This window comes from Myotis lucifugus, unplaced genomic scaffold, assembly GCF_000147115.1.
Source record: "Myotis lucifugus unplaced genomic scaffold, Myoluc2.0 scaffold_494, whole genome shotgun sequence".
Taxonomy (NCBI): domain Eukaryota; kingdom Metazoa; phylum Chordata; class Mammalia; order Chiroptera; family Vespertilionidae; genus Myotis; species Myotis lucifugus.
The window spans coordinates 141,843-167,812 of NW_005871542.1; the positions used below are offsets into that span (position 1 = coordinate 141,843).

A 25,970-nucleotide genomic window follows, 5' to 3' on the forward strand; every position below is an offset into this window, starting at 1 on the left:
AAAAAATATATTTCTTTTTATGTTCGGTGAAGAAAATGTAGTTTTCTGTTGGATTTCCTTTTTTTTGCTTTGATCTCCTCTCCCAAAAAGAAAAAAAAACTATACCATAATTTCACTCGGTTTGTGTGGTCTTTCAACTAACCCTCAACTCTTACCCGTGGTCCTCCCCCCAAAGAGATATTTTTTTAAAAAAACCATTTAGAAAGAAATTTTTTTTTTTTTTTTCCGCGCTTCCACAATGGGGGGGGGTGCCCCACCGTTGCCTCCCCCGCGGGGGGGGGATTTTTTCCTCCGTCCGACACCATGGTTAAACCCCGACCTCCCCCTCATAAAAAAAATGGGGGGGGGGGGAGAGAGGGGGGGGGGGACACATAGGAAGGGGGGAGGAAAGAAAAAGAAGGGGAGAAAAAAAGGGTTTGGGGGCCGGGGGGGGGGGGGGGAGGAGATGAGAGGTGAGAGAAGAAAAAGGGAAACATTTCACCAAACATTTCCAAAACCTGGCTCATCATTAGTATCTGTTGGTCAGCGTATTATAAAATGCAGATTCCTGCTACCCAGCCTTGACCTACTGAACTCAACCCAGGCCTACTGACCCAAAAGCCCAAGGGATAGCCCAGGATCTGCACAACCGGCCCTCCCCATACCACTCAACTGTTCTGAGTTGGTTGCAAAACAGATTGCTGGAGGTTTTCTGCTTTCCTTCTTCCATCTCCTGGCTCCCTACAGCACCCTGCATCCACCATCTTTTGTGTATGCCTAGAATCTCGGGGTGGGGGTGAGGGGAACAGAGCTGGGGTGGGGGGAAGGGCTCTGAAGGACGGCGCTGTGATCCCCACTCTGGCACTACATGTGGGTGCTCTCACATCTCTGAATGTGTTTCCTCAGCTGAAAGATGGTAACAAGACCGACCTTCCAGAATCACTACTAGGACCAAATGGTAGGCACTCAACCCAAGTTAGTTACTCCCACCTCCCCAGGGAAAGGGCCTCATAACCTTGGCCTTCACTTCCTCCACGCATACTTCCCCAGCTCAACCTCAGCCTTCCCTTAAGGCTTTTAAAAATTGTTATTGTTGCCACATGTTATTAATGTTTAGGGGAATATAAAAAGATATGACAACTACACTAACAAGAATAATTTTTCTTGAGGATTCAAAAATGAAAAAAAAAATAGGCTGGGTAGCCTTTCTTGCTTTAAAGTAATTTTCATTTTTCAAGGGTAGTGTAACTGAACCTACAAACATTACATTAAAAATAATTTAAAAATTATTTTGTTGTATTCTTCCACCATCTGTGATATCACAGTAAAAATGTGTAGACCAAGTGGCAATCATTTTGTTTAACCAAAGGGGTAAGAAAGAAGCCTCGATGCAGTCACCATAACTTTGAGAAAACAAATGTTTGGATTTTTATAACACTGCTCTTTTATCTCCGCCCCCCCCCACCCCTCCCTTAACATTTAATTTCAAAAAGTGTTATTCCCACATTGTCCACTAGGAGTCAGCCAGGGACCATCACTGAACTAAAGGACAGGAAGGAGGTTGACAGGAACGAATGAATTTCCAACAGCTGTGCTAATATTATTAGACCGGTGGTACATTTTTTGATGTTTAAAAAATTCCCTATTATACATTTCTTTGATTTAATAGGAATAAATATATTTTGATAGCTTTAAGGAAAAGATTGAGAAATAGTCAAGGAAAGAAGTGAAAGTTCAAGTTAACTATCTGCTTAAATTAAAACAGAAAAATTATTAGAACACTATGGTGGATAAAGTACATCAAATAAGTGTGTTTCCATTTCCATCCCTTGGGAACAATGCGGTGAAGACTTGCTCTGTGGGGCCAGACAGCCCTGGGTTTGACCCTGGGCTCGGTCATGTATTAGCTGCATCAACTTGGCAATTTGTGTCAAGTCTCTGAGCCTGTTTTTATTTCTCTGGAAGGGGGAGAATAGGTCCTTCTCAGAAGGAGTTTTGTGTGGGGTGAAATAAGAGTATTAAGTACTTAGCATAGTGTGTGCGTGCTCAAGAAGGTGTAGCTGAAACCGAATGAGATTCTAAAAGGACCAGGAAGTTGGGTAAACAAGTACAATTCTATTGTGACCATTTTAACACATAAAGGGAAAACTGCCTGGACTATACACGCCTAGCGTGGGAGAGAGAGGACAGGTACGTGCGTTAGTCTTGTTTTGTAATGGCCTGTAATTGCCCTTCGGAATCCCTTCGGTAGGTGTGAATTCCCAGTGGACAGGTAGACAATAGGTGGGGCCTATCAAAGCCACTGCCATTGCTCAGAGCACATTCATTGCAAGGCACTGGCCAGCAACCAAATGACTACCCACGAGGAGAATGCAGTCACCTGTCCGCATGAGCTCCCTGACATCTCGGAACACCTGCTGAAATGAGACTCATGCCTCAAGGCACACACCTCCGCACACTCATTTCCTGGGCACATAATCACTGCTGACAGCCCCTGAGCGGGGCTGCAGAGGCTTTTCAAACGACACAAAGAGCAAAACAGGTCTCTCCTTTCTGAGAAATCTCATTTCTACTTATTCCCCGCCCAGTTCTACCCTTGTGATCATCACCCCATTTTCTGCCCCACTTCACTCCTCCCCGCCCCAGCACGGACCATCTCACCATCCACGTGGATAATCCTCCTCCTAGTTCCTCACCACATGATCCCCGATAACCTTTTCCTCCACAGAACAGCAACACACAATCGGAGCTGCCCCCAGAACCTACGGCCGCCCCGACCTGCCCTGCCTCCAAGGCAGGCCTCCAAAGGGCCCTTCTTCAACTACACATCTATCTCCGCATTTCCGTCTCCCCACCTGTCACCCTGCTGAACCTGTTCTCTCACTTTACAAGGCCAGGGCTCCTTCAACCCCGGTCTATTTTCCCAGTTAATTTCACTGTCTGCTCAGCCTGCAAATCCTGTTGGATCACTGCATCGGTGCTGACGAGCACCCCGCCTTCCTGCCCTGTTAACCTTCCCTGTCACCAGTTCCCATCCCTGGGGAACCCACGTGCGCCGTGGTGCCTCAACACTAGTTTCTGAGTCATCTGAAATGAGCTCATCGCACTGATCCATGGTGGCCAACTTCCGGCGGTTCTCAGACGCCTTTCCCAGGTTACCGTGTTGGGCGAGAGTTCTGCACCTTCCCACTTTCGCTCAGCCACCGACTCCATCTTTGCTTCACTCACCCAGTAAGTGACATGACCCCCAACTTCAGTGAAATCAAACCCTCGACCTTCCCTCAAATCCACCTCAAAGCTTCTCTATTCTTTTCATCTTTCTTCTCGCTCAGCCCGGGAAGGTGCTTCTGACTGTTTCCAAAACTGACCCCCAGCCCTGAGCTTTTGATCCCACCCTGCCACCTCCCAGGGTCACATTCCGAGAGGATCCATTATTTTCCCATCTCCTGTTACCCCATCTTCTTCCCCTCTGTTTACTTATGTCCAGGGCATTCTTCACCTACAAACAGTGTCTTGCTTTGATCTCACCTTTCCTCAAACTACCAGCTTTTGTCTTTTCTGAACTCTGTTTTAAAAAAGAAAAGCCTACTCAGTCTGTTCCTTTCGCTCCCCTTTCTCTTCAGCCCACTCCAGCCTCGCCTTGGTCTCTTAGTGAACGAATCTGATATCTACGTTTCTGTTGGACTGTTTTGACCTCAGCAGCATCTGAGGCTGTCACTCAGCTCCCTCTCTTTGAGATTCTTTCCTTCCTTCGTTACCTCACCTTTTCCCTCCAGGTTTCCTACTACCTCATCGCTACTCTTCCTTTGATGTTCTCTACACCCCCCACCCCACTGCAGATCCCTTAGTTGTTGGGATTCCCAAGCGTTCTTCTTCCTTTCCACATTTTGATGGGCCTTCCTATCATGGACCCTTCTATCAACTCTCAGGGCTTCAGTTATTGTCTGGGTGGAGAGAGCCTCCCGATCTGCAGCTTCCAAGACCTGAATTGCCACCTGCAGCTGACCTGCCCCTGCACATGTATCAGCGCTCAGCCAGCTCGCTCCCATCCAACCCGTTCCTCCCATTCACAGTCTATCCTGGAGCTCACAACACCATCCTCCTGGCCCAACTCCTTACTCATCCTTGACTTCTAGTTCTCCCTCTCCTCATGCTTGGTGGGCAGAATCCTATGCTCTCTGCCTCCACAGTGGGTTTTTGCATCCCCTCATATGCTGTGGCTCCCTGGCAGTGCCCCTGATCTGTTTTCTAGACTATTGTGGTGGCTTGTTAATTCCTCTCCTGTCTCTAGTCTCACTCCTCCCACTCATTGCCACACTGTTCCTGAAGTTACACTCTGAGGACATGGGGCAACCCATGCCATGCCCTTCTTCCCAAACCGTCACCAATACAATCCAGACTCCTACTGGGTGAGGTCGAAGCCCTTTATTGCCCAGTTGTCTGCCTTCCACTTCTCCAGCCTCACCTCCAACTCCATCTTCTTGGGACTCAGCCCCTCCACCGAGGCATCTCTGTTTTGTGTATGCTGTTCCCTCGGCTTGGTTTTCCTTTTCCATTTCCCTCACTTAATAAAAATATTCCTCATTCTTCAAGATTCTGAAAGGCACTTTCCTTCCCAACTCAACTGTAATACAACACTTTACCCTCCCACAACACTTGGCTTATACCTTCATTAATGCATCATGTTTAGCAAACAGTTACATAATTCAGGGCTAGCTCCCTCGTCTGCAGACCCCTTCATGGCCACGTCTGGGCCTGGGTCCCCTCACCTTCCCACAGAACCGGAGCCAGCTTTAGTCACTGTAGGTGCTTCGTGCACTTTGATTCATCCTCATAGCTCTCTTTAGTGTTTACTCGCTCTCTAGAAATGTACTTATAGTCTCCTCTGTATTTTTCTTCTTTCACGTCCAAAAGGAAAACAACATCATTTTAAAAAACGAAACCAAATTTCTCCACAGTGTCCCTACATGCGAGTCCTCTCAGAATAAATGGCTGGCTCAGCTGGTCCCTGGTGGATCCCTGCTCTCACTCTTGTTTACTTTGCAGTTGAAGTTCACTCCTGGGGCTGCCCCCCCGCCCCCCGCCACCGCCCAGGACCTGAACATCTTTACGTCTTACTGTTTGTTGGCCTCATTGTCTCACCTTTGCTGGGATCTTGGCCGCGTGATTCTCCAGGATCAGTCTCTTCAGGTGCAGAACCCACAGCCGTTTGTCCTGCTGCGACTTGGCCTACGGAAGGAGGTTGGGGCAGTCAGACAACTCCCACCGCCACCACAGACCAGACTCAGACCCTCCTCTCACCCTCCGACAAGATGCAAAACACACCCCGTGGCCAGAGGCCAGAGAAGGGCTGCCTCTCGCAGGGCACCCAGGGTGAGGGCGGGCCTGGCAGGGAGGGGAGGGTGCTGCTGTACCTGGACGGTGTGCTGCAGCTTGGGGTTCTTGTAGTGGAAGACGCTGAAGCTGAGCGGCTCCTTGGGGATCACTTCCACAAGCATGAGGTTGCCACACTGAGCGGGAGAGCGAGACGGGTGAGCACACGTGGAACAGAACGGGCCAGCCACTCAGGTCCTTGCCCGTGACCCACATGCAGACCTACCGGGATGTGAGCTTTGTACGTAAACGTGTCGTCTCTCTTCTTCGTGATGAGAAGCAGCTTGTCAAAGAGGAAGAGGGTCCTTTCGTTCTTGGCTCGCTGGATGCGGAAGGTTCCTTCGAGCACCAGTTCTCCGTAGCTGGTTAGGTCTGGCCCCTTCCAGTTAGTGAGCAAACTCTGTATCTCCTGCAAAAAGGTCAATGTCCCACGTGATTAAACAGGAGGTGGGCAGGCAAGGCAGCGAGGGCACGGTGGCCCATTTCTTGAGCCTTGAGAATGGCATCTAAATATCTATGTTGCGTCTAACAGTGGGTAATGATCCATGACATGAGTCTATGTTTACGGGTGGTGTCACTTAAGGGTTAGCAGAAATGAATCAAGTTGTTAGTTGATGACTTGCCAATTAGTTATCTCCATTCCTAGATACCCCCCTTCTATGGCTGGTGGCAGCAGTTATGTCTTTCAGAAGCTACGTAAAGAGCCGTTGGTATGAGACCTTCTCAGATAGGCATCCCTCCCTGATGTTCACACCCCCCATTCTCTGAGCTATTGACCTGGAAATCCTCTCCCAGAAACGGGAGACCCTACCACATATCAGAAACTCAAAAGTAAAGTCTGTGGGAAAATCATACAGGTCCCATCTTCTCAGAAACTTCCTGGTATTCATCCCATTTACTTGGGGAAAGAAAATGAACATTTCTTCGTCTCTTTGTTTTGAATGGAACTTGCTGAATATAAACTGACAACATGACGTTGACATTTATTTGGGATTTACTGTACATCCTTATCAATCTTTTTTAATGAAGTTGATTTTATTACTTTGAAAGATGAAAATGTCCACAGCAGCATCTAATTAAGCAGCACACAAGGCACCCGGAACGTCTTTGGGGGAAAGTGGAAATGGAGAGGAATGGAGGTGAGACTGAGCCAGAGACTGAGTAGCAGTGTCTTCAGAATGCCAAACAGATTCATAAGCCACGGAGAACCAGTCATTTAACCATTTTGGGAAACACAATAGATGTTATGCCTGACATTACGTCCACAAAACATCTGAATGACGAAGCATTAAGCCTTTCTTACTGCCACAAAAGCCAGACAGGGCCTGGAGGCTTAGGCTCTCGCCTTCCTTTCATTTTTGATAGTTGCACACACCACACTCTGGCTGCCTATCGATGAAACCTAGAATTCTGTTCAGACTTATGGGCTAAATAATGTATTTTATTTTCCTGAGTCCGGCACAGGTGTGCCGAGAACATGGAGCCGCTCTGGGCTTTTATGCCTCATCCCGGGATGCCCCAGAGCCTGAGATTCCCTCTGGGCCCACACGACCTTCTTTTTAAAAATAGGACATCTTTTGAGGTATCCAGGATGTGACCACTGGCTTAGCACCTATTAAAAGTTTTCAGGGGTTCGGGGCTCAACATTTTGGTGCTGGAAGGAACCTTAGCAAACGCTCGTCTGTCTCATTTATAAAAATGAGGAATCTAAGGTAAAGCCATGGGTCTCATCCCAAATGAAATTGCAAAGGACCTGGCTCCAGACTTTGCCCTCAGTCCCCTGTCCCAATACCACACACACCACCTCAGGGCTCTGCATGAACTAGTGACAGAGGAACAGAAGTTGCAAACTCCTTTAACAGCTTGGAGAAAGGTGCTTTCAACTAGAATTATTTCTTGGTAATGAACATAAGATAAGGCCTCAGGAGACTCAAATTTTTCACTTAGATCATGGAAGGGGCTATAAGCAGACTATTAATCTAAAAGTTCCCAAGGGACTTCCTCCTAAATACACAATGATCAGCATTATCGGTGTCCCGATCTTTCTTCAGGAAGAACTCCGATGAAGACCATGAATGATGGGCAATACGTGAGCAGCCTTAATATCTGATTGAGAAAACGATGAGAAGTCAGCGCACCTGCAGCACCTCCCTCTCGAGGGCTCACCTGTAACCGGACTGCGTGCTCATGTTTCCGCTTCATGTCGTTGATGTGCCAGGCGACGCGCTGCATCGTGTCTATGGCATCCAGCACCACGTCGTAGCCTTCTGTGTCCTTGTCGAGGTGATTTTCTATTTCCTTAAAGACAAAAAACCTCAGATTCGTTATTTTTCAAAGCTTCCCATTTTGTCAATGATATAAATGGTACCTCTATGATTAGTTCCTCATACTTTATTTTTGCTTATTTATTTACATGAGACATCATTCTTTAAGATTTTGAGATAACTTATCAGAAATACCTACAACAAAATGGTCAGACAGGAAAGAAAATGGAGCTGGGAAAACAGAAGTGCATTACAATGTCATGACAAACAAGATAAAACAAAAGATGTACACAGGCCATCAAATCTCATAGAGATATTTTAGTGATTACAATAGATATGAGAGCTGACATTATAGTTGGAAATTTCAGAGCTTCCTGGTGGCCAATGTGATATAGTTCTCACTCTTACAAGATGGAAAACATACTTATTACTTTTCTCCCAGAGAAAGTAAAAGGTCTCACACAGGAGTTAGTATGTAACAGATTTGAAAATACAGTGGACATTATCTTAAAAAACAACAAGAACACACCACTTCTATAGCAAGTGCACTTTCATGTAGTCAAGGCTTTAAAGCCTAAATGAAGTTCACCCAAGACCAGTGATGGCGAACCTTTTAGCTCGGCATGCCAGCATTTTGAAAAACCCTAACTTAACTCTGGTGCCATGTCACATATAGAAATTTTTTGATATTTGCAACCATAGTAAAACAAAGACTTATATTTTTGATATTTATTTTATATATTTAAATGCCATTTTATATATTTAACAAAGAAAAATCAACCAAAAAAATGAGTTCGTGTGTCACCTCTGACACGCGTGTCATAGGTTCGCCATCACTGCCCAAGACAATCCTTCAGAGTGTTGAGGAGGACCTCCTGGTTCAAATCCTCGCTCTGATGGTCAGCACTGAGCTTAGCACTGGGGTCCACAATGTCAGAGAGATGGGAAAGGGACACAATCTTTGCGCCAATTTTTTTCCAGCACCTAAGACACATGCCCCTAGAATTCCTAAGCATGTAAAGCCAGGGACGACGGCATAGTTCCTTTTGTCCTTTATCTTCTCAACAAGGCCTACCAGAGAGCTGGGTGGCCAATAAAGGCTCATTACATTAAGCTGTATCTTCTTAAAACAAAAATAACAGTAGCCCTATATAAATATGTAAAACATAGGAAGACAGTATAGTCCATTAGATCGTTTCCATGACATTCATCATGCATATTCATTAAGCTAATGGGTGGAGGTTGAATCTTATGGTATAACTTATAAAGATTATTTTATAGTCATATTTCATAAATCTCTACTTTTACTGACCATTTAAGTTTTCCATCTAGTTAGAAACTGGAAAGGGCTTTATATTTCCCTCCCAGACTCAGAAAGGTCCTTTAAAACTGTATCTCCAAACTAACAACTCCCAGGTAAGCTCAACATCAACAGCGAAGTTAAAAAAAACAACAACAAATTAATTTCTTCTTTTAGTCCAAGGGGCAATCTGTTCATCAACAACAGTCTCCGGAGTACAGTGCGTATTCTTGTGGGATCTTCACGGATGGCTACACAACTTTGAAGTGATGTGAATGACACAGAAAGAACACTCTCTAAATAAACAATAAAAGCAAAAAATACTTCAAAGGCAACCAGAAGTTAGTGTTCAAATAATCTAACCACTGTTCTTCCCTTTTTTATTCATTACCAGCTGTTATAGACTGAATGTCTGTGTCTCCCCCCAAATTCACATGTTGAAATCCCACTAATCTAAGAAGTTAGCATCAATTTGACAATTAAAGTACTTTCCCTGATGTGGCTTCACAGGACACGATATTCTTCAAAGATGAGCCACCCAGGCAAACAGACTAAATTGAGGCAGTCCTGGTAAAGAAGGAACATACGGGTTCTTAAAATGTTAGGTGTGTGAATTGAGCAAGCCTGGAATGATTATCCAAGTTAGAAACCTGGAATCACTTAAAAAGAGATACATACAAATTGCAGACATGTTGATATGGAGAGGAACTCTGAATTAAAATCTTCCTAAGAAAAAATTTTAATGTAGGACAAAAAAAATACGATACCAATAATAATTTATTTTTACTGATTGCCTGTGAGCCACAGTGCACATGGGCGATGTATAGGATGGGAACCCAGGCAGTCTCGCCCCCGAGCCAGCCCCTAACCACTGGGCACACTGTCTTTCTCCTATTGCACGGCAATCCAATTCTACCTACAGCACAAAAGTTACTTTCAACACAACTTTTGTCCATTTTTATCATAGATAAGAAATGAGAATATGAGTGCTACGTCTACCTTTGTTTCTAAAGCTTCCTTGAATTTTGTCCAAATCATGGGAAATGATGTAAAGAAAAGATACCCTGAGGCGATGCTAAGGCCAGCTCAAAGATCGTTCATCACACCGCTCACCTGTCTTCTCTCCTTTCAGCCCCTGCTCCTGGCTCATACAAAAGCCGATCTAAGACCAATTGCTCTCCCTCCCCACTGCCTACTGAATCTGGGCTCCAGGAAGTAAAATAAAATGCAAGAAACCTGCTTTTCATTATGATGATCGCTCCCTGCCTGGAACCGTCACTGCCAGCGTGAGGTGCTCCTGAGCCCAGGCAGATCAGAACTGCAATGAATCTGTACTGAGCTGCTGTCAATGGGGTGGCAGGCCTCGAACATAAATATCTCTAATTCCTCAAAGCAGATTAGTCAGTTGTAAAGTATGAGTGTGGAAAACGTTTCCATATGTCCCCAGCCTTTTCTGATGTTTTCCCCCTAAATCTAACACACACACACAAATCCCCATCCTCTGGGACGAACTCGAGTGCAGGCCGAAACTTACATGCAAAAGGAGGTGATACTTGAGAATCCGCTGAACTGGTTTCAAGAGATAGGACCCCAGAGGCAGTGAGTGTTTCAGAGTTTCCTGACGTTCCCTGAAGAACTTGGCCAGGGTCTTGTTCCTCATGCACTCAGTTAGCACAGCCACAGATCTGCAAGAAGAGGAGGAAAGATTTTTATCTAAATTGTAACGCTTAACACGGGTCTTCAAGTTTTACACGGCAGGGAAGCCACAGAGCCATAGCTAGACAAGAAGGCCTCTGGGTAAGTGAGACAAAGCTGTCCCTCTGGGAGGGTGAGTTAGAGAAAGACACCCCAACAGCGATGGCCACCCATAGACACATGCCTCTAAGCAGCAGCTCCTTCCTTCCAGGGATTTGGCCCCTACGAGGACACATGGCTTAGCAATTGAACCCCATCTGCTCAAACCACACATCTGTATTCAGTTTCCACAGGTTAGAGGGCAAGGAGGGGGCACCTCTGTGCTGAGAAAGAGGAGCCCCTCCCCCCGCAGTCCAGCCCATGGTGGACATTGTCGCCCCTCTGCTGGTCGCCTTTGTGTGATGCACAGACTGCATGGCATTAAGTGCAAGTCTTCGGAGACCTGGTCCCGCAGGTCAACTTCCCTTTGAGCATCTTTGAACAGACCCCTCTTTGCGCCTCCATGTGGCTCTGCTTACTCTAAAGACACTTCTGAAACAGCTGGATACCCTTGCTCCGTAAGGAGTGCCGCTCAGGGATGTATTAGAAAAGAGGGTCAGGATGCCTTCTCCATCCCAGCTCCCCCAACGGTAATAAGGATGGCTCCCAGCCCGGCCTTCGTGGTTCAGTGGTTGAGCATCGGCCTATGAACCAGGAGGTCATGGTTCGATTCCCAGACAGGGCATATGACCGAGTTACAGGCTCGATCTCTAGTGGGGGTCGTGGCAGGAGGCAGCTGATCAATGATTCCTTCAATGATTCTCTCTCATCATTGATGTTTCTATCTCTCCCTCCCTCTCCCTTCCTCTCTGAAATCAATTAAAATATATATATATATATATATATATATATATATATATATATATATATATATATCTCCCAAGTATCCCAGGGGAATGGTTGAAACAATGCTCAAATCTCATAAATAAGTCACACACACTCACACACACACACACACACACACACACACACACACACACAAATTAAAATATTAGGTCTCATAACTTAGAAGGAAGCAGGTGGAAGTAATTTCTCCCCAAGTCAGTAATCTGTTTTCAGGATTAATTTAGAAAATCAGACAGAGCCAAACAACAAAACAGAACTCCTTGGAAATGCAGGTCTCCCCATGAAGCTATTAGGATCCCTTTGGAGCCATCTGCTCTGACACATATCTATTCAGATAGGTTTATTTCCCCCCTAAATTGAGATTTCCAAAACTCTTTTCATCATGTAACTGTGGGACTTTTATCAGGCTCCTGAGAGTCAGAATCAGCTGCTCAGTGGCCATTGGCCATCTGAAGGCTGGAGCTCTCGTCCACGGGTAAGGAACTTGGGTAAGGAACTCGTGAGCAGCCTGCGCTCCAGGGCACAGGGGGACATCTGAGGACAATCACCCAACTGTGTCCGGGCAGCCCTGGGGGAGAGAGGGAGGCCCGCGCCTCTTCCCAGGGAAATCACTGGGGTGTGACTGGTATGAAGAAGGTGGACATCTGTCAAGAGGTGCTGGTGACATTTAATATCACCAGCCTTGGATCCGAGGGGAAGAAAAGTTGTCAGATGGGCCAAAACACCTGGCACTCTTGGCTTAAGACAGGAAAGGGAAGCTCGGGCCTTAGGAGCAAACTGACTGGAGACAAGGGGACGAGAGGAGACAAGGGGATGAGTGGAAAACTTCTATGAAGATGAAAACACAGAATCGGGCAAGAACTGGATGTGTCTGCCTCACTGAGAATACCTTTAAAATTTTTCTTCTGAGAATGTCTTTTAGGCATCGCTAACACATTGTTTTCTTCAAAATAAGAAATCACTTCCCCCAAGTGTCCCTAACTCAGCTCACTGGGATGTGCTACCTCTTCATATCAGTATATTTTGTTTCTATTGCACGTTACTGAGTTTGCATTGTATTCATTTGTGTTCATTAATTTGATCTCTAACTCGCTCTTCCACTACTGCATTCAACTGGGTTCTGACCCTCAGAAGACTAGAAACTGCCTGAGGCGAGGGATATAGCTCCTATTTCTTATCGAGGTGCACTGAGCTGGAGACCACGCTCCATGAGTGACAGACCTTAAAAACGTTCCGGCACCAATGATTCTGCCTTTCCCTTGACCCTGAAGAAAGAAGCCTTAGTTTTGTACTCTCCTTTCTTATTACTAAGTCAAAAAAATCCTAATATATAAACTCCCCAAATTACAAATTCAGAAGTTTTCTCCAAATGACATGTTTGAATGAGATTTATACAGAAGGAATCTCCCAAAAAGCCCCCCCCCCCCCCACACACACCCAGTGCCCCTGAGCCCCATCATTGGGTCCAGAGCTCTATTGGTTCTACAGTTTGGGTGGCTTTTCCTTTCCCTCAGGAGGAAGTTTGGAGAAGTTGATCCTGTGATTTCTCTGAATGAGGGTGTGGGACAATGCTGGCTTTCACCCTAAGCACCATGGATTTAGCTGGGGCATCCTACAGTTTCCTGATACCCTCAGCATAGATGTGGAAACTCTAGGAGAGAACATTGCTTAAGTGAAACTGTGTGAACTGTGGGTGGGTCTACAGATATGCATGTGTGATAAAGGTGCCAATCTGTAGGTAATTGTTTGCTTGGTTTGGTTTTTAGGGAAACCTGGGAAAAGTATGGTTGGCCACCCACCAAATAAATCACCACAGCCCGATATCCTTTTACTCCACACTGGCTTTCCAGGGCCACTGGAGCAGGGGCCCCATTCGTTCTTCCTACTGTAGCAGCATTAGGGGCTCAGTCTGCTGGCTGCTCTTCCAGGTGGGGCCCACCACCCACATGACTCTCAGGGACAAGTCTCTACCACAGCCACAGAGCGTATAAAACCTCCTTGGCTCTCACCTTCCTGTCTGGCCCCTGGTATAACAACTCAAGGATCATGTGGGAAAATTGACCATCAAAAGGCATGGGGGTAGGTGTGGGTGTTCAGAAAGTTCCAGATGTAGTGGCATGAGCCGTGAGGTTAGAGAATCCTCTTGGGGCCACTCACGAACTATGTGACCCTTGTAAAATCAATAGACCCATTGGAGCCTCCCTATTTCACCCATGCAGGGGGATGGGGCAGCTGGTGGTGAACTGGCACAGGCTGAGGACCTATTGTGGGCCCACACTGTGATGGCTGATCTGCTTTGTTTTAATCCCTGGATATCTCTGGGCCGCTGTGAAAGTTAAATTCAGCAACATTTCTATTTACAGCATTATGCACAGTGATTAGAAACCAGTCAGTGCTCAATAAGTGTCTTTTGCACAAAAAGGAAATTCAGTCAGTGTGACCCATGGTCTTAGGCCTTACTGAAATGGTCAACAGATGGTCTGGGGCAGTGATGGCGAACCTTTTGAGCTTGGCATGTCAGCATTTTGAAAAACCCTAACTTAACTCTGGTGCCGTGTCACATAAATAAATTTTTTGATATTTGCAACCATAGTAAAACAAAGACTTATATTTTTGACATTTATTTTATATATTTAAATGCCATTTAACAAAGAAAAATCAACCAAAAAAAAGAGTTCGCATGTCACCTCCGACACGCGTGTCATAGGTTCGCCATCACTGGTCTAGGGGGTGCTCCCTAAATGGCCCAGCCAGCGCTCCCCGAGTAAGCAACGCAGAGGCAGTGATCCAGGTGAGGTGGTGAGTCCTCTCTTCTCTCCTAAACTGATGATCTTTCCTTTCTCTGAACTCCATAAAACTTACCTAGTTCATAGAACTGACAGCAAAAAACAGCCAGATTATATACACTCAGTGGTAGTCCTTCGGAGATTTCTAGGAACCTGGCACACATACAAAAGAGTTACTAGACAAGACGTCTAGCAAAAGACACGGGTTTATTTGGTTTTCCACGGAAGGACACCTCGCAACCTTTTTGGTCTCTTGGAGGGTCTTTCATGATCTTCCCTACAGCAGCTCTCCTGGGAGCCCAAAGCCTGAACGGACCAGCGTGGGGCACCCCTGTGATCCGGGCTCAGCGGGTTTTCCACTTTTCCCAAAGCATTCGGCACAGTGCCAGCCACATAACGCCCGACACCAACATCCACTGGACTGACTGACTCGAGACGATCTGAAAGCGAAGGAAAACATGGCCGAGCACCCCCACAGCCTACCTCGGGTAGTTCGTGCAATACTGGGTGTAAATGTGGAAATCTTCACTCTGTAAGGCAACAAAAGAGACTTTCATAGGCAAAAAAGCAGAGACATCATCAGCCACTTAAAAACAATACAAATAAACAGCACACATGCCTTTAAATCTGTTTCCCCAACAACATGAGCCCGCCTCCTGAGCCCTCGTGGCAAACATCTGCGCCTTTTTATCCACTTCGTGTCATATCTAGAATCCACATGCACTTGAGTTCAATAAACACTCATCAAGCATCTGCCGTGTTAGGGAAATTTGAAGAGGGGGAAAAAGGAAGAGGGGGGACAGAAGGTTTCTGCCCGGTGCTCACAGTCCTTCGGTGGATTTGCAGTGTGGGAGAGAAACAGAAGTGGGTGATTTAAATGTCACGCGAGAAGCATGTGCAGGGTATGAGAGAGCAGCGGCTTGTCTGCAGTTATGTCTGCCCACTGTCTTCCCCACCATCTTCACCGGAGAGCCACTGCGCCTCCTTTGACATTGAACTAAGGCTTTATTTCCTCCAAGGCGCCTTCCTTAAGCTTTTGGGCTGAGCCAACCGCTCCTGCTCTGGGCTTCCACAAAATCCAATACTTACCTTTCTTGTGGCATTTCCCAAAGGATAGTGACATGTTCCGTGTACCTGTCTATCTCCCACTCCCGGCTGTGAGTTCCTGCAGCATAGGCGCCATATTGTGCTCATCCGGGATATACTTGTTGAACCACTGAATCCCCTCTCCTCTGCTAAGCTGGAAATTATCTGACAGCTGGACCCAAGTCTTCCCATCTGTACAGATCTGGCATGTTAGCAATGCCTCAGTGCAGTATGTCTGACTAACCAATGTGGGTTTCTTGCCTTTTGCTATGGTCATATTCCACGCTCCCTAGTATTTCTTAATCTTTCAGATGTTTAGTCATTCAATCAAATATGGGGAAATATTCAACCAATACTTCTTGCTCTTAAAGGATAATTGTTTTAAAAGGTAGAACCATGACTTTCACACACATATAACATGAACACTGTCAAAGATTTTATTTTACCTCTTAATTAATGAGGAAGGTGGTAAGATATTACAACTGGGTCAAAGAAGAAATAAAAGTATCACACTTTGATCAGTGAGGAATGCTGAAATAAGTTTACAAAAGACACAAAAGTGGCTTTTTCTGTAGAGATCGGTGAGTAAGGAAATCAACTGTCTCTCTACGGGACAGTATCCATTGGCATGTCTGTGGCCAAGATCCTTTATTGCTATCCGTGATCTGTAATTGACAGACTTGTAATTTAATTCAAAGCCAATGAAAGGAGCTGTGTGTGTCTGCCCACTGTCTTCCCACTTTTTTCACTGGAGAGCCACTGCGCATCCTTTGACACTGAACTAAGGCTTTATTTCCTCCAAGGAGCCGTCCTTAAGCTTTTTTCCATTGAAGGCAATGGGAGGTTTTCTACTGTAGGCACCCAATAACCTTTTTGGTCAATTTCAAGGTCCTTGACAAATGTTTCCCTAGATGGCTGAGGGAAAGGGGTTTGCAGATGGGTGGGGAAGGGGGCAGAAGCTAGGTTTTTAAATTTTTGATTGTGAGTCAGAATAAACAATTCAAGGCCAATGAATTATTCTCCATAGTGCCTTTTATTTTACTTTTTAGAACTTCAATGGTTTAAATACATTTTCTGATTTAAAAGGAATTTTTATTTAGAATCCTTCCTGATAAACTCAAGTAGGATTAGATTTAAAATTTTTTATTTAATAAAGTTTCCCTGGACACAATGAGAAAGATTTCATTTGTAAAGAGCACATGGGTAAGGTGACATTGGCCTGATACGAATATGGGATACCAGCATTTCCTGGGGATACGTTCAGTAAGTGTGTGTGTGTGTGTGGGGGGGGGGTGTGCACACATGTGTGCATGTCTGGGCACTGGAGGGAGAAAGGCAGTGATGGAGGAAGGCCACCCATCAAGGGAGAGGAGGAGGCTGATGGGGCATTGGATCTCTGAAGACAAACTCTGTCTCCTTGCTAAATGTAACCCAGGGTCAGCCCAGGTGACAGTCAAGATAAGGGATGGAAAAGAGGGTGGAGGTAAAGGCAGGAAATGGAGGTAAGTCTTCTCTGGGTGTTTCTAGAGTCCCGCGAGCAGAGGAATGCTCAGGCAGGGGCAAGGGGGGCGGGCAGTGTGCATAGGAATTTGTTCATAGTTTTTTTAAAAACTATAGTCCGGCCCTCCAACGGTCTGAGGGACAGTGAACTGGCCCCCTGTTTAAAAAGTTTGAGGACCGCTGCTCTAGAGTCTAAGGCAAGTCCAATGGGAACTCGGGGTATCCCCCCAGCCTGACCTGGCTCCGCGCTTGCCCCATGGGGTCCTGTGCGACGGCAGCAGATCCATCCAGTGGCTTTGGACCCAAGCATAGCACTCTGGCCTGCCCGGGAGGGACCTTCATCTCTGTCCCTCGGGAGAGTGGCCTCTGCACTCTGCTCTGCGAGGAGCAGCAGCTGAGACCTGCGCACGGCTCTCCGGTTGTCAGTAGGGATTTCTGTAACCCACTCAGACCACAAACGCGAGGTCAAAGGTGAATCTGTGCAGGCCCCAGTGCTTCAGATGAAAGCCCAAGTCAACCGCCAGCTTTGCCTCTTTCATTAATGGCCTCTCAATTAAAGCAATTTTCCGTCCTCGCGGAGCTGAGCAGCTGCTTGGGCTTCAGAAAGCGCAGCATCTTCTAAATGTCAGGGTGCTGAGTGAAGGGCAGGTCGTGCCAGGACCCAACACCCCCGCACAGTTCCCTGCTCACATGTGAGCGTGTGGACTGCCCGAGTCGGTCTTCTAATTAAACCTGGCACTATTACAATGAAAAATGAGATTTGGGAGTTGGCAACGTGGCCCATAAACAGACTTTTATGTGAATAATTAAGCCGGAGCTAAGCATATGCTGGACCGTCTTTAATCAACTTGTGATTACAGTTACCAGTAAAAGCCCAAACGTCTCCAAAAGCCTCGGTGTTGTTTATGTGCTGCGGTTACTTTAACATATCTCCTTTGATATACTTGGCGTATCTTTTGACCCATTTCTCCTGCTTTCATTTTCCTTCTCTTTTTCCGATTCCCACCCTTCAGGAGAATGAATTACGACACAGGCAACTTGTGAAAAGAACTGTATGCAGCCATGTGTGCACAAACATTTCACAAGTTAACACGCCCACACCCACACCCACCCACAAAGTCAGGAGTGTTTTATGTACCAGGCCGTCAGCTGCCTTTAAGGAACCACAGTGCAGTACAGCCCAGAGTGCTATGCTTGGGCCCAAAGCCACTGGATGGATCTGCAGCCGTCGCTCGCACATGACCCTGTGGGGCAATCGCGGAGCTGGGTCAGGCTGGGGGGACACCTCCGAGTTTCCACTGGACTTGCCTTAGACTCTGGAGCTTGAGAAGAGGTGCTAATTCTTGGTTGATCCCAAAGCACTGAGCTTTGCTTAACCCTTTGTACCTGTGAAACCACAACTGCAGAAATCACACAAGGTTTTGCGGCAAAACCATTTCTGCTAGAGGTTTTCCAAACAAAAGCTGTTGAATTTTTCAGAGACACTTATGATCGGCTTCTATATGTACGTCCAGAAAATAATGTTGGAAAGGGTTGCCTTGTATGTTTCAGAATTCTATCTCCTCTCTGGGCACAGAGTACGCACCAACTGCCATTTAAGCTTTAAAAGTCAAATGCCTTTCCTTGTGTTTTCCTAAACCATCAATGCAGGTTAAGAAAAAATGTAGGAAAATAAGAATACATTGTTACGATGTCAGAGATTAATTCTGCTTCTATTTAGCCCCCAAATGATAATTATATAGCCTCGGCTAGTGCCCTATATATTATACATAAAATATTTATAGTCTAATTGGTCTGGTAGTATTTTAAATTTATTTATTTTTCTAACATTCTTCTATTCCCTAATTTCCCCAAATTTAAAGATTTTCTCTATGAAAGCCGAGTAACATCATACAATTGCTATACAAATTCCAGGACAACTACTAAGTTATTAATATTTCCTAACTTATTGGGGAAAGTCTATTTTTCCCCTTGCTGGTAAAAAAAAAAAAAAAAAAAAAGCCAGAGTGAGATTGGTGGCTAACTTCACCCACCATGAAACAAACAAGTCATTTTAATGGTAAAATGAAAACAATTTGTGCTCTGTATCTGTGTTGTTGGCCCAGAAAAACGAACCCTGCTTACCTTGGACACAAAACATTCTGCTATGGCCACAGGATCATTTTCACAGTTTTCCAAATCTTGCAAAAGTCCACTAATAAACAAACAAACAAACAAAAAAGGAAATATTAGATTGTAGTTTTATGGTTGAGGGCATTTTATATACCTTAGGCCAGCGGTTCTCAACCTGTGGGTCACGCCCCCTTTGGGGGTCGAACAACCCTTTCACAGGGGTCGCCTAAGACCATCGGAAAACACATATAGAATTACATATTGTTTTTGTGATTAATCACTATGCTTTAATTATGTTCAATTTGTAACAATGAAAATACATCCTGCATATCAGATATTTACATTATGATTCATAACAGTAGCAAAATTACAGTTATGAAGTAGCAACGAAAATAATTTTATGGTTGGGGGTCACCACAACATGAGGAACTGTATTAAAGGGTCGAGGCATTAGGAAGGTTGAGAACCACTGCCTTAGGGTTTAAACATTTATATGGCCTTTACAAGGCATCATTTAATTGGATAACTGAGGACCTATTGTCATTATATCCAAGGCTCAGATAAGGGGCTTTCCAAGGTCATGAAGGGACAGGAATTTAAACTTTGGTCTGATCTGTAACTCTCCCACTCAGAGATAAGCTCTGACCAACATTTACGTCTTCCAGGTGTTTCTCACTGTCGCCATGGGTGCTCACACACACTCATTCATTCATCAAACAGCGTTCCACGCACCAGGGACTGTGCAAGCACCAAGAGCAAATACATTAGTGAGCAAACAGAGCCGGTCTCTGGCCCGGGTCTCCGGAGCTTGGAATCCATTGGAGGAGTCGGACATTCTATCAAACTAACAAATATAAAATTTTAAACAAAGGTTGTGCTCTAGAGGAAAGATATGCTAGGGAAGGAAAGATCTTTTCTTAGATGTAAATCTATATTATTTTTTAAACAATTCCTTATTTGAAGTAACAGCATATTTCATTGGGTAAAAATAGCATAATTCATTTAACTAATTTCGCATAGTTGGATAAAATTCTACAAATGGAATAGCTGGGTCAAAGGGCATTCTCAGTGTAAATGTTAACGCATTTCCATATTGCACTGCTGTATTAATACATATTTTACTATCTTGAGTGTTTAATTAGCTGTGCACTACATGTTTAATAACTTAAATAGCCTTGCATTCTGTTTCCCACCTTCGATTGCCACTATTTAGAAGCATGTTCCGCTGTAGCCGTGTCTGCTGCATGTACCCATGTTTCTAAACATGCTGATGCCACCTTTTCATTATTTTCAGTTTTGCGTGGTATTTACTTCTGAATTTCCCTAAACCCGCCCACCTCCCATCTTCTCAATGAGTTCTGTTATGAAATTTGATTAAAGTCAGAGCTTACATTTTTAGGTATTATTGCATTATAAATATTATTCTCATGAGCCTTGCAGGACACCATAATTACATTTCCTTTCTTATATAACCATGTTTCCCCTGGAGTTAAAATTCTCTCTCTCTCTCTCTCTCTCTCTCCTTTGTATCTAAGTACACACCACTAATTTATCTTTAAACTTTTCGCCAGAGTGTAACTCTCCTCTCACTGTGTGCAAACATCAGGTCATCTATTGGTGCATTCTTTTCTAGTGACCACCTCCTGGTCCCTCTGTCCTCCCGCTCCCACCTGAAAAGGCGGCCCTCTGAGTCTGCGGGGTTCTCTCCCCAACACCATCCTGACGACGCCCTTCACCCAGCGCCTGTGCTGGAAACCTTTTTCTTAGATACCATTTCAGATATTTTTTTCTTTTTTAAAGAAAGCTCTTCCTATGTGTCTGTTCTTATTTAAGGAGGTAAAACCTTTGATCTCCAGGGTGATGATGTCGTTACTATTTTGGACGTTTTGTTCCTGCTCCTTGGTTACGGCCGAGCTCCTTTCTTTCTGATCACGTTTGCTTCTGTCATTCATGTTCGAGGCTCTCGCCAAATATCCGGGATCTTCATGTGTCCTTTTCTGTTTGAAGGTGAGACACCTCAGGGCTGACCGTAAACTTTGTGCAGAAGTACAGGGCTCGCTCCCAGGCAGCGCCTCCCAGCTACTGGTGTTAGAACTTTTTTACGCTCTGAAGAGATATTTATGTGGGTTCTATCTATTGATATGTTCTATATTAAAAATTAAAACAATTTTTTTAAAAATCCATCGATTCACTTCATAATAAATATAATTATGTTAACATAAATTTCTGTGAAAAATAGATTTTATAAAACCAAAAAAAAAATTAGTGAGAAGAGTAGCATTTTTTAAAATTTTTGCAAATCTCTAATGTCTACCTTAACCCAGATAGAATCTCATCTCTGCTTCTGCATTCAATCTATTGCAATCTGCTATCTTGGTTGAAGTATTGAGGAAAGTCTCGCCTCACACACATATGTTATTAGTAAAGGGAGGAATATTTTAATAGCCTTTCAGATAAGTGGGGCTATCTCTCTTGGATATTAGTCATAGTTTCTTAGGGTTTGTTGGAGTCTGAAATTATACCAATGTGCTAACTATACCATTACTTTGAAATCTATTGGTCTTTCTTGCACTTTGAAAGGATCTTTTACCAAATGTATGATTTCAGGAGAGTCCCAATTTGAAAATTCTTTCCTAATATTGTCATAAAAACATTCCCTTTGTAAGATTATTTTTAGTTTGGAAAATATAGTTCTGATATTTATATCAATATCTTTCATAGGCGCATTTGAGATCTTGCTCCCTAGCCTATGTCATCAGTTTGGCTCAAATAAATAAAAGATGGGTATGAGTAAATTAAAGACAGTTGAAAGCTAATCATTGGGACCAAAACACTGGATGGAGATAAAAGGTTGAAGAAAAAGAATAGCCGAAGAAGCCATGCTTCTGGTCCAGTGTTCCCATTCCTGGAGGATGCCGTGCTTTGGATGTAGGTTTTGTGTCCAGTCTTTCAATATTAATTCTCTTTCTGGGCACAGAAGGATTTTGAGCAGAATTCATCATGTCACTTCTCATAGCTTAATAGAAATACTCCTTGACAACAGTTAGCTTCTTGAGTTCTAAATGTTATGCTCATCAAGCTCTCCTTGCAGCTTTAATTTCATCTCCACAGTTGACTTGCCGGCAGGAGGAAGTGTCTTAGGGGACCCACCCAGGCTCTAGGTAAAGCTCACAGGTGAATGAGTCACTGGCACTAATTGCTTAAGAACCACAGATCCGGGAGGTTGCTCAGACACCTTCCAGTCCCAACCCCTAATTGTAAGGTGAGGAAACCATGGCTCCTTAAAAAGGAGGTGGTTTACCTTAAGCCACACAGCTAATAATTAATGGCCTCGGCTGGGGTTAGTGTCAGGGCTCTGAATGCCAGCTCTGTACTATATTATAAACACATTGACTGAAAGATTTGTTTCCTGATGGACTTGAGAAAGCTGAGGGCTGGACTCTGCATGATGGTGCCTTCAGCATGGTACCTGCCTACATGGGAGGCCTTGTTTGAGTCACTTGGCCAGCTCTCCTTTCTAAAATAGGATACACACACTAAAAATGGGAACAGTGAGGAGGACGAAATGGGAACTCGCTCATTCCCTTGTCATCAGGGCTCTCATCCTGATATAGTTGGCCCACCACCTTGCTTGCTCTCCATTCAACACAGTCATTACTGAAAGCCTCCCGTGTCGGGCACTGTTATAGGCACTGGGATTAGAGAGTAAAGAACATAGACAAAGGCCCTGTCACATGGTGACTATGTTCTCATCAGGGGCGATAGAGTTAATAACTGAATAACTAAAAAACACAACATCAAACAGAAGACAACAATGTTGGCAAGGATGTGAGGAAGTGGAACCTGTGTGCACTACTAGTGGGAATACAAAATGGTGTCACTACTATGGAAAGCAGTATGGAGGTTCTTTAAAAATAAAAAATGGAGCTACCATATGATCCACCAATTCCACTTTGGGGCATTTATCCAAAAGAATTGAAATCAGGATATTGAAGAGACATGAGCACTCCCATGTTCATTGCAACTGTTAACACAAAGCCAAAGAAAATAATTAAATAACAAGAGTAAAGCTCAAAACAAACAAACAAACAAACAAACAAACAAAGACAAAGCCAAGATGTGGAAACAAGCTAAACGTCCATGAATGGATAAAAAAATCTAGAATGTGGAACATACATACAATGAAGTGTTATTTAGCCTTAAAAAAAATAAGGAAACTCTGTAATATGTCCTAACATGAATGAAACTTAAGGACATATGCTACATGAATTAAGCCAGTCACAGAAAGACAAATACTGTCATGATTCCACTTATATGAGGAATCTAAAATAGTCAAACTCCTAGAATGAGGTGGTAGAATGGTGGTTGCCAGGGGCTGGGGGTGTGGGAAATGGAGGAGTTGCTGGTCAATGGGCATATAGCTTCAGTTAAACAAGATGAATACATCTTAGAGATCTTCTGTACAACATTACACCCAAGTGAACAATAATGTATTGTACACTTACAAATTTGTTAACAGGGTACATCTCATGTCAAGTATTCTTCTTTTTTAAAAAATATATTTTTATTGATTTCAGAGAGGAAGGGAGAGGGAGAGAGAGATAGAAACATCAATGATGAGAGAGAATCATTGATCGGCTGCCTCCTGCACTCCCCCTACTGGGGATTGAGCTCACAACCAGGGCATGTGCCCTGACCGGAATCAAACCCAGGACCCTTCAGTCTGCAGGCTGATGCTCAACCACTGAGCCAAACCAGTTAGGGCTCATGTCAAGTATTCTTACACAAAAAATCAAGTATTAAAAACCCATTTTGCTAAAAAACGAATTCCTAAATGAAACTACAGGAGAAATTCACACATCATAGCACCTTATCACGTAATAAGAAATGTGAAAATAATAATATGACATTGTACTATATGATATGAAACATAAAGAGGGTGCGGTGATGGAGAACACCGGAGGCTGGGTGAGGGTGGAAGGTGTTGGAGTAGTTGTGGAAGGTGATACTTGAGCGTAGGGAGGGCTACAAGAGAAAGGCATTTAAGAAACCGGTTGTGAGTCCAGGACAGAAGGAACTTGGGGTGTTTTAAGCGAAGTATAGAAAGGAAGCCCTGTGGCTGGAGTTTGATGAACAACAGGGAGTGTGGGAGATACAAAAAGAAGACTAACTATAACATAAATGTGCCACGTACTAAGGGCGCACAGATGGGGCCATGGGGCGTGGTATAGCAGCCAGTGAAGACACTCCATAAAGTCCAGAAGCAGGGCTGTCCCTCTCGAGTTACAGCCTGGTGGGGTGGGGACTAGGTTTCTCATTGCATCAGTGCAACTAATGAGCAACTCCACGTGGACATTAGCAGGAAGGGGTGACTCACAGATTGTGTTTTGTTCTCAAAACTAAAATTAGAGTCATCCTACATTCAGGTTTGGGGTATTTTCCCTTTCCCCTGAGTAACTGTTCCATATATTTTCTCCTTTTTGAGTAGGGCTATAAAAAAGAAAATACAGCCCTAACTGGTTTGGCTCAGTGGATAGAGCATCGGCCTGCGGACTCAAGGGTCCCAGGTTCGATTCCAGTCAAGGGCATGTACCTTGGTTGCGGGCATATCCCCAGTGGGGAGTGTGCAGGAGGCAGCTGATTGGTGTTTCTCTCTCATCAATGTTTCTAACTATCTATCCCTCTCCCTTCCTCTCTGTAAAAAATCAATAAAATATATTTAAAAAGAAAATACGATTTTTTTAACTTGAGTTCAAGTTCTTGGTTTGGATGGGAAATTAGAGAAAACACTGTTTTCTTTTGCAGAACGTATTACATACAAAATTTTCTCTGACCACTGATGTGAACTTGAAGTTGGGAACAGTATTTTGTCCTTGAAGATTGGACTGCCTCACATTGAACGAGATTGGGGAACGCCGCCCCCCCCACCCCCGCTCTGCAATAGACTCAGCAGCCACCTCCTTTTCCCACCCACCTAAGTAGGTCATGGCATCACAGGGGCACATGTGGGAACGGAACACCAGGTGAGATGAAAGGTACTAAATGTGCCATTCATTTTACTGATACATTAGCACTGGCCTTGAAAAGTTCACATGAAAGAAGCCTGTGGCTAAAAATATTTCGACCACTGAGCAGAAGTTAAAGACATGGTGGTGGCATGAAAACGCACTAAAAGAACAGAGAACTGCCCCCACCTTCCCTTGCCTTATTGTGATATGTATCCCACGATTCATCTTCTAAATTACATTTCAAGGGAGAAAAAAAAGCATGGCCCCAATCCCTTTTTTGTTGTAAGATATATGAATATGGTATTTGCTCTGTGAAGCTTTCACTAGCTCCTCCAGATAAAATTAATTGCATGCTCCTCAGAGTTCCCCAAGCATTTTGTTCACTCCTTGATTATATGACTTACTGCCTCTGCTGTCCATGGTGTCATTAATCTCTATACCACTAGACTTAGGCCAGCGTTTTACACACAGTAGTGATTTCACGTAGGTATTGAAGATGAGTTGAAGGAAAAAGGATATTTTTACTCCATCTTTTGAAGAAGGAAGGGAGCTCTGATAATTTTAATTTGCTAAAATGTAAATTAAAAATCCAATATTGATTCACATATGGAGAAATGGTTTCTTTATTCTTTTTATATTTCATTTTTTTACTTTAGAGAGGAAGGGAGAAGGAGAGACACAGGGAGAAACACTGATGTGAGAGAGAAACATCAATTCGTTGCCTCTCATATGCACCCCAACTGGGGATCAAATAAGCAACCTGGGTATGTACCCTGACCGGGAATCAAACCCACAACTGTTTGGTGTAGGACAACACTTTAATCAACTGAACCAGTCTAGCCAGGGCTCCTCATTCTTTATTCTTAAAGAAAGATTCAAGTTACAGTTTAGATAACTCTTTTCTATTCCAAGAGAGTGATGCTGTATACAGTAGTTGACATTTCTTCTTTAATTAACAGTGAAAAACATAGTTTTTGGGATT

The 25,970-nt window shown here is 44.3% G+C and overlaps 1 protein-coding gene across 1 annotated transcript in view; it reads right to left on the reverse strand.

The window, feature by feature from the left end:
• PLEKHG1 (pleckstrin homology and RhoGEF domain containing G1) overlaps positions 1-25,970 on the reverse strand; it is a 109,072-nt gene that overhangs the window by 16,730 nt on the left and 66,372 nt on the right. Inside the window, 8 exon segments of the mRNA XM_023744877.1 lie at positions 2,360-2,393; positions 5,122-5,208; positions 5,394-5,489; positions 5,579-5,761; positions 7,519-7,650; positions 10,451-10,601; positions 14,766-14,812; positions 18,993-19,062. Coding sequence (XP_023600645.1) covers positions 2,360-2,393; positions 5,122-5,208; positions 5,394-5,489; positions 5,579-5,761; positions 7,519-7,650; positions 10,451-10,601; positions 14,766-14,812; positions 18,993-19,062 — 800 coding nt within the window.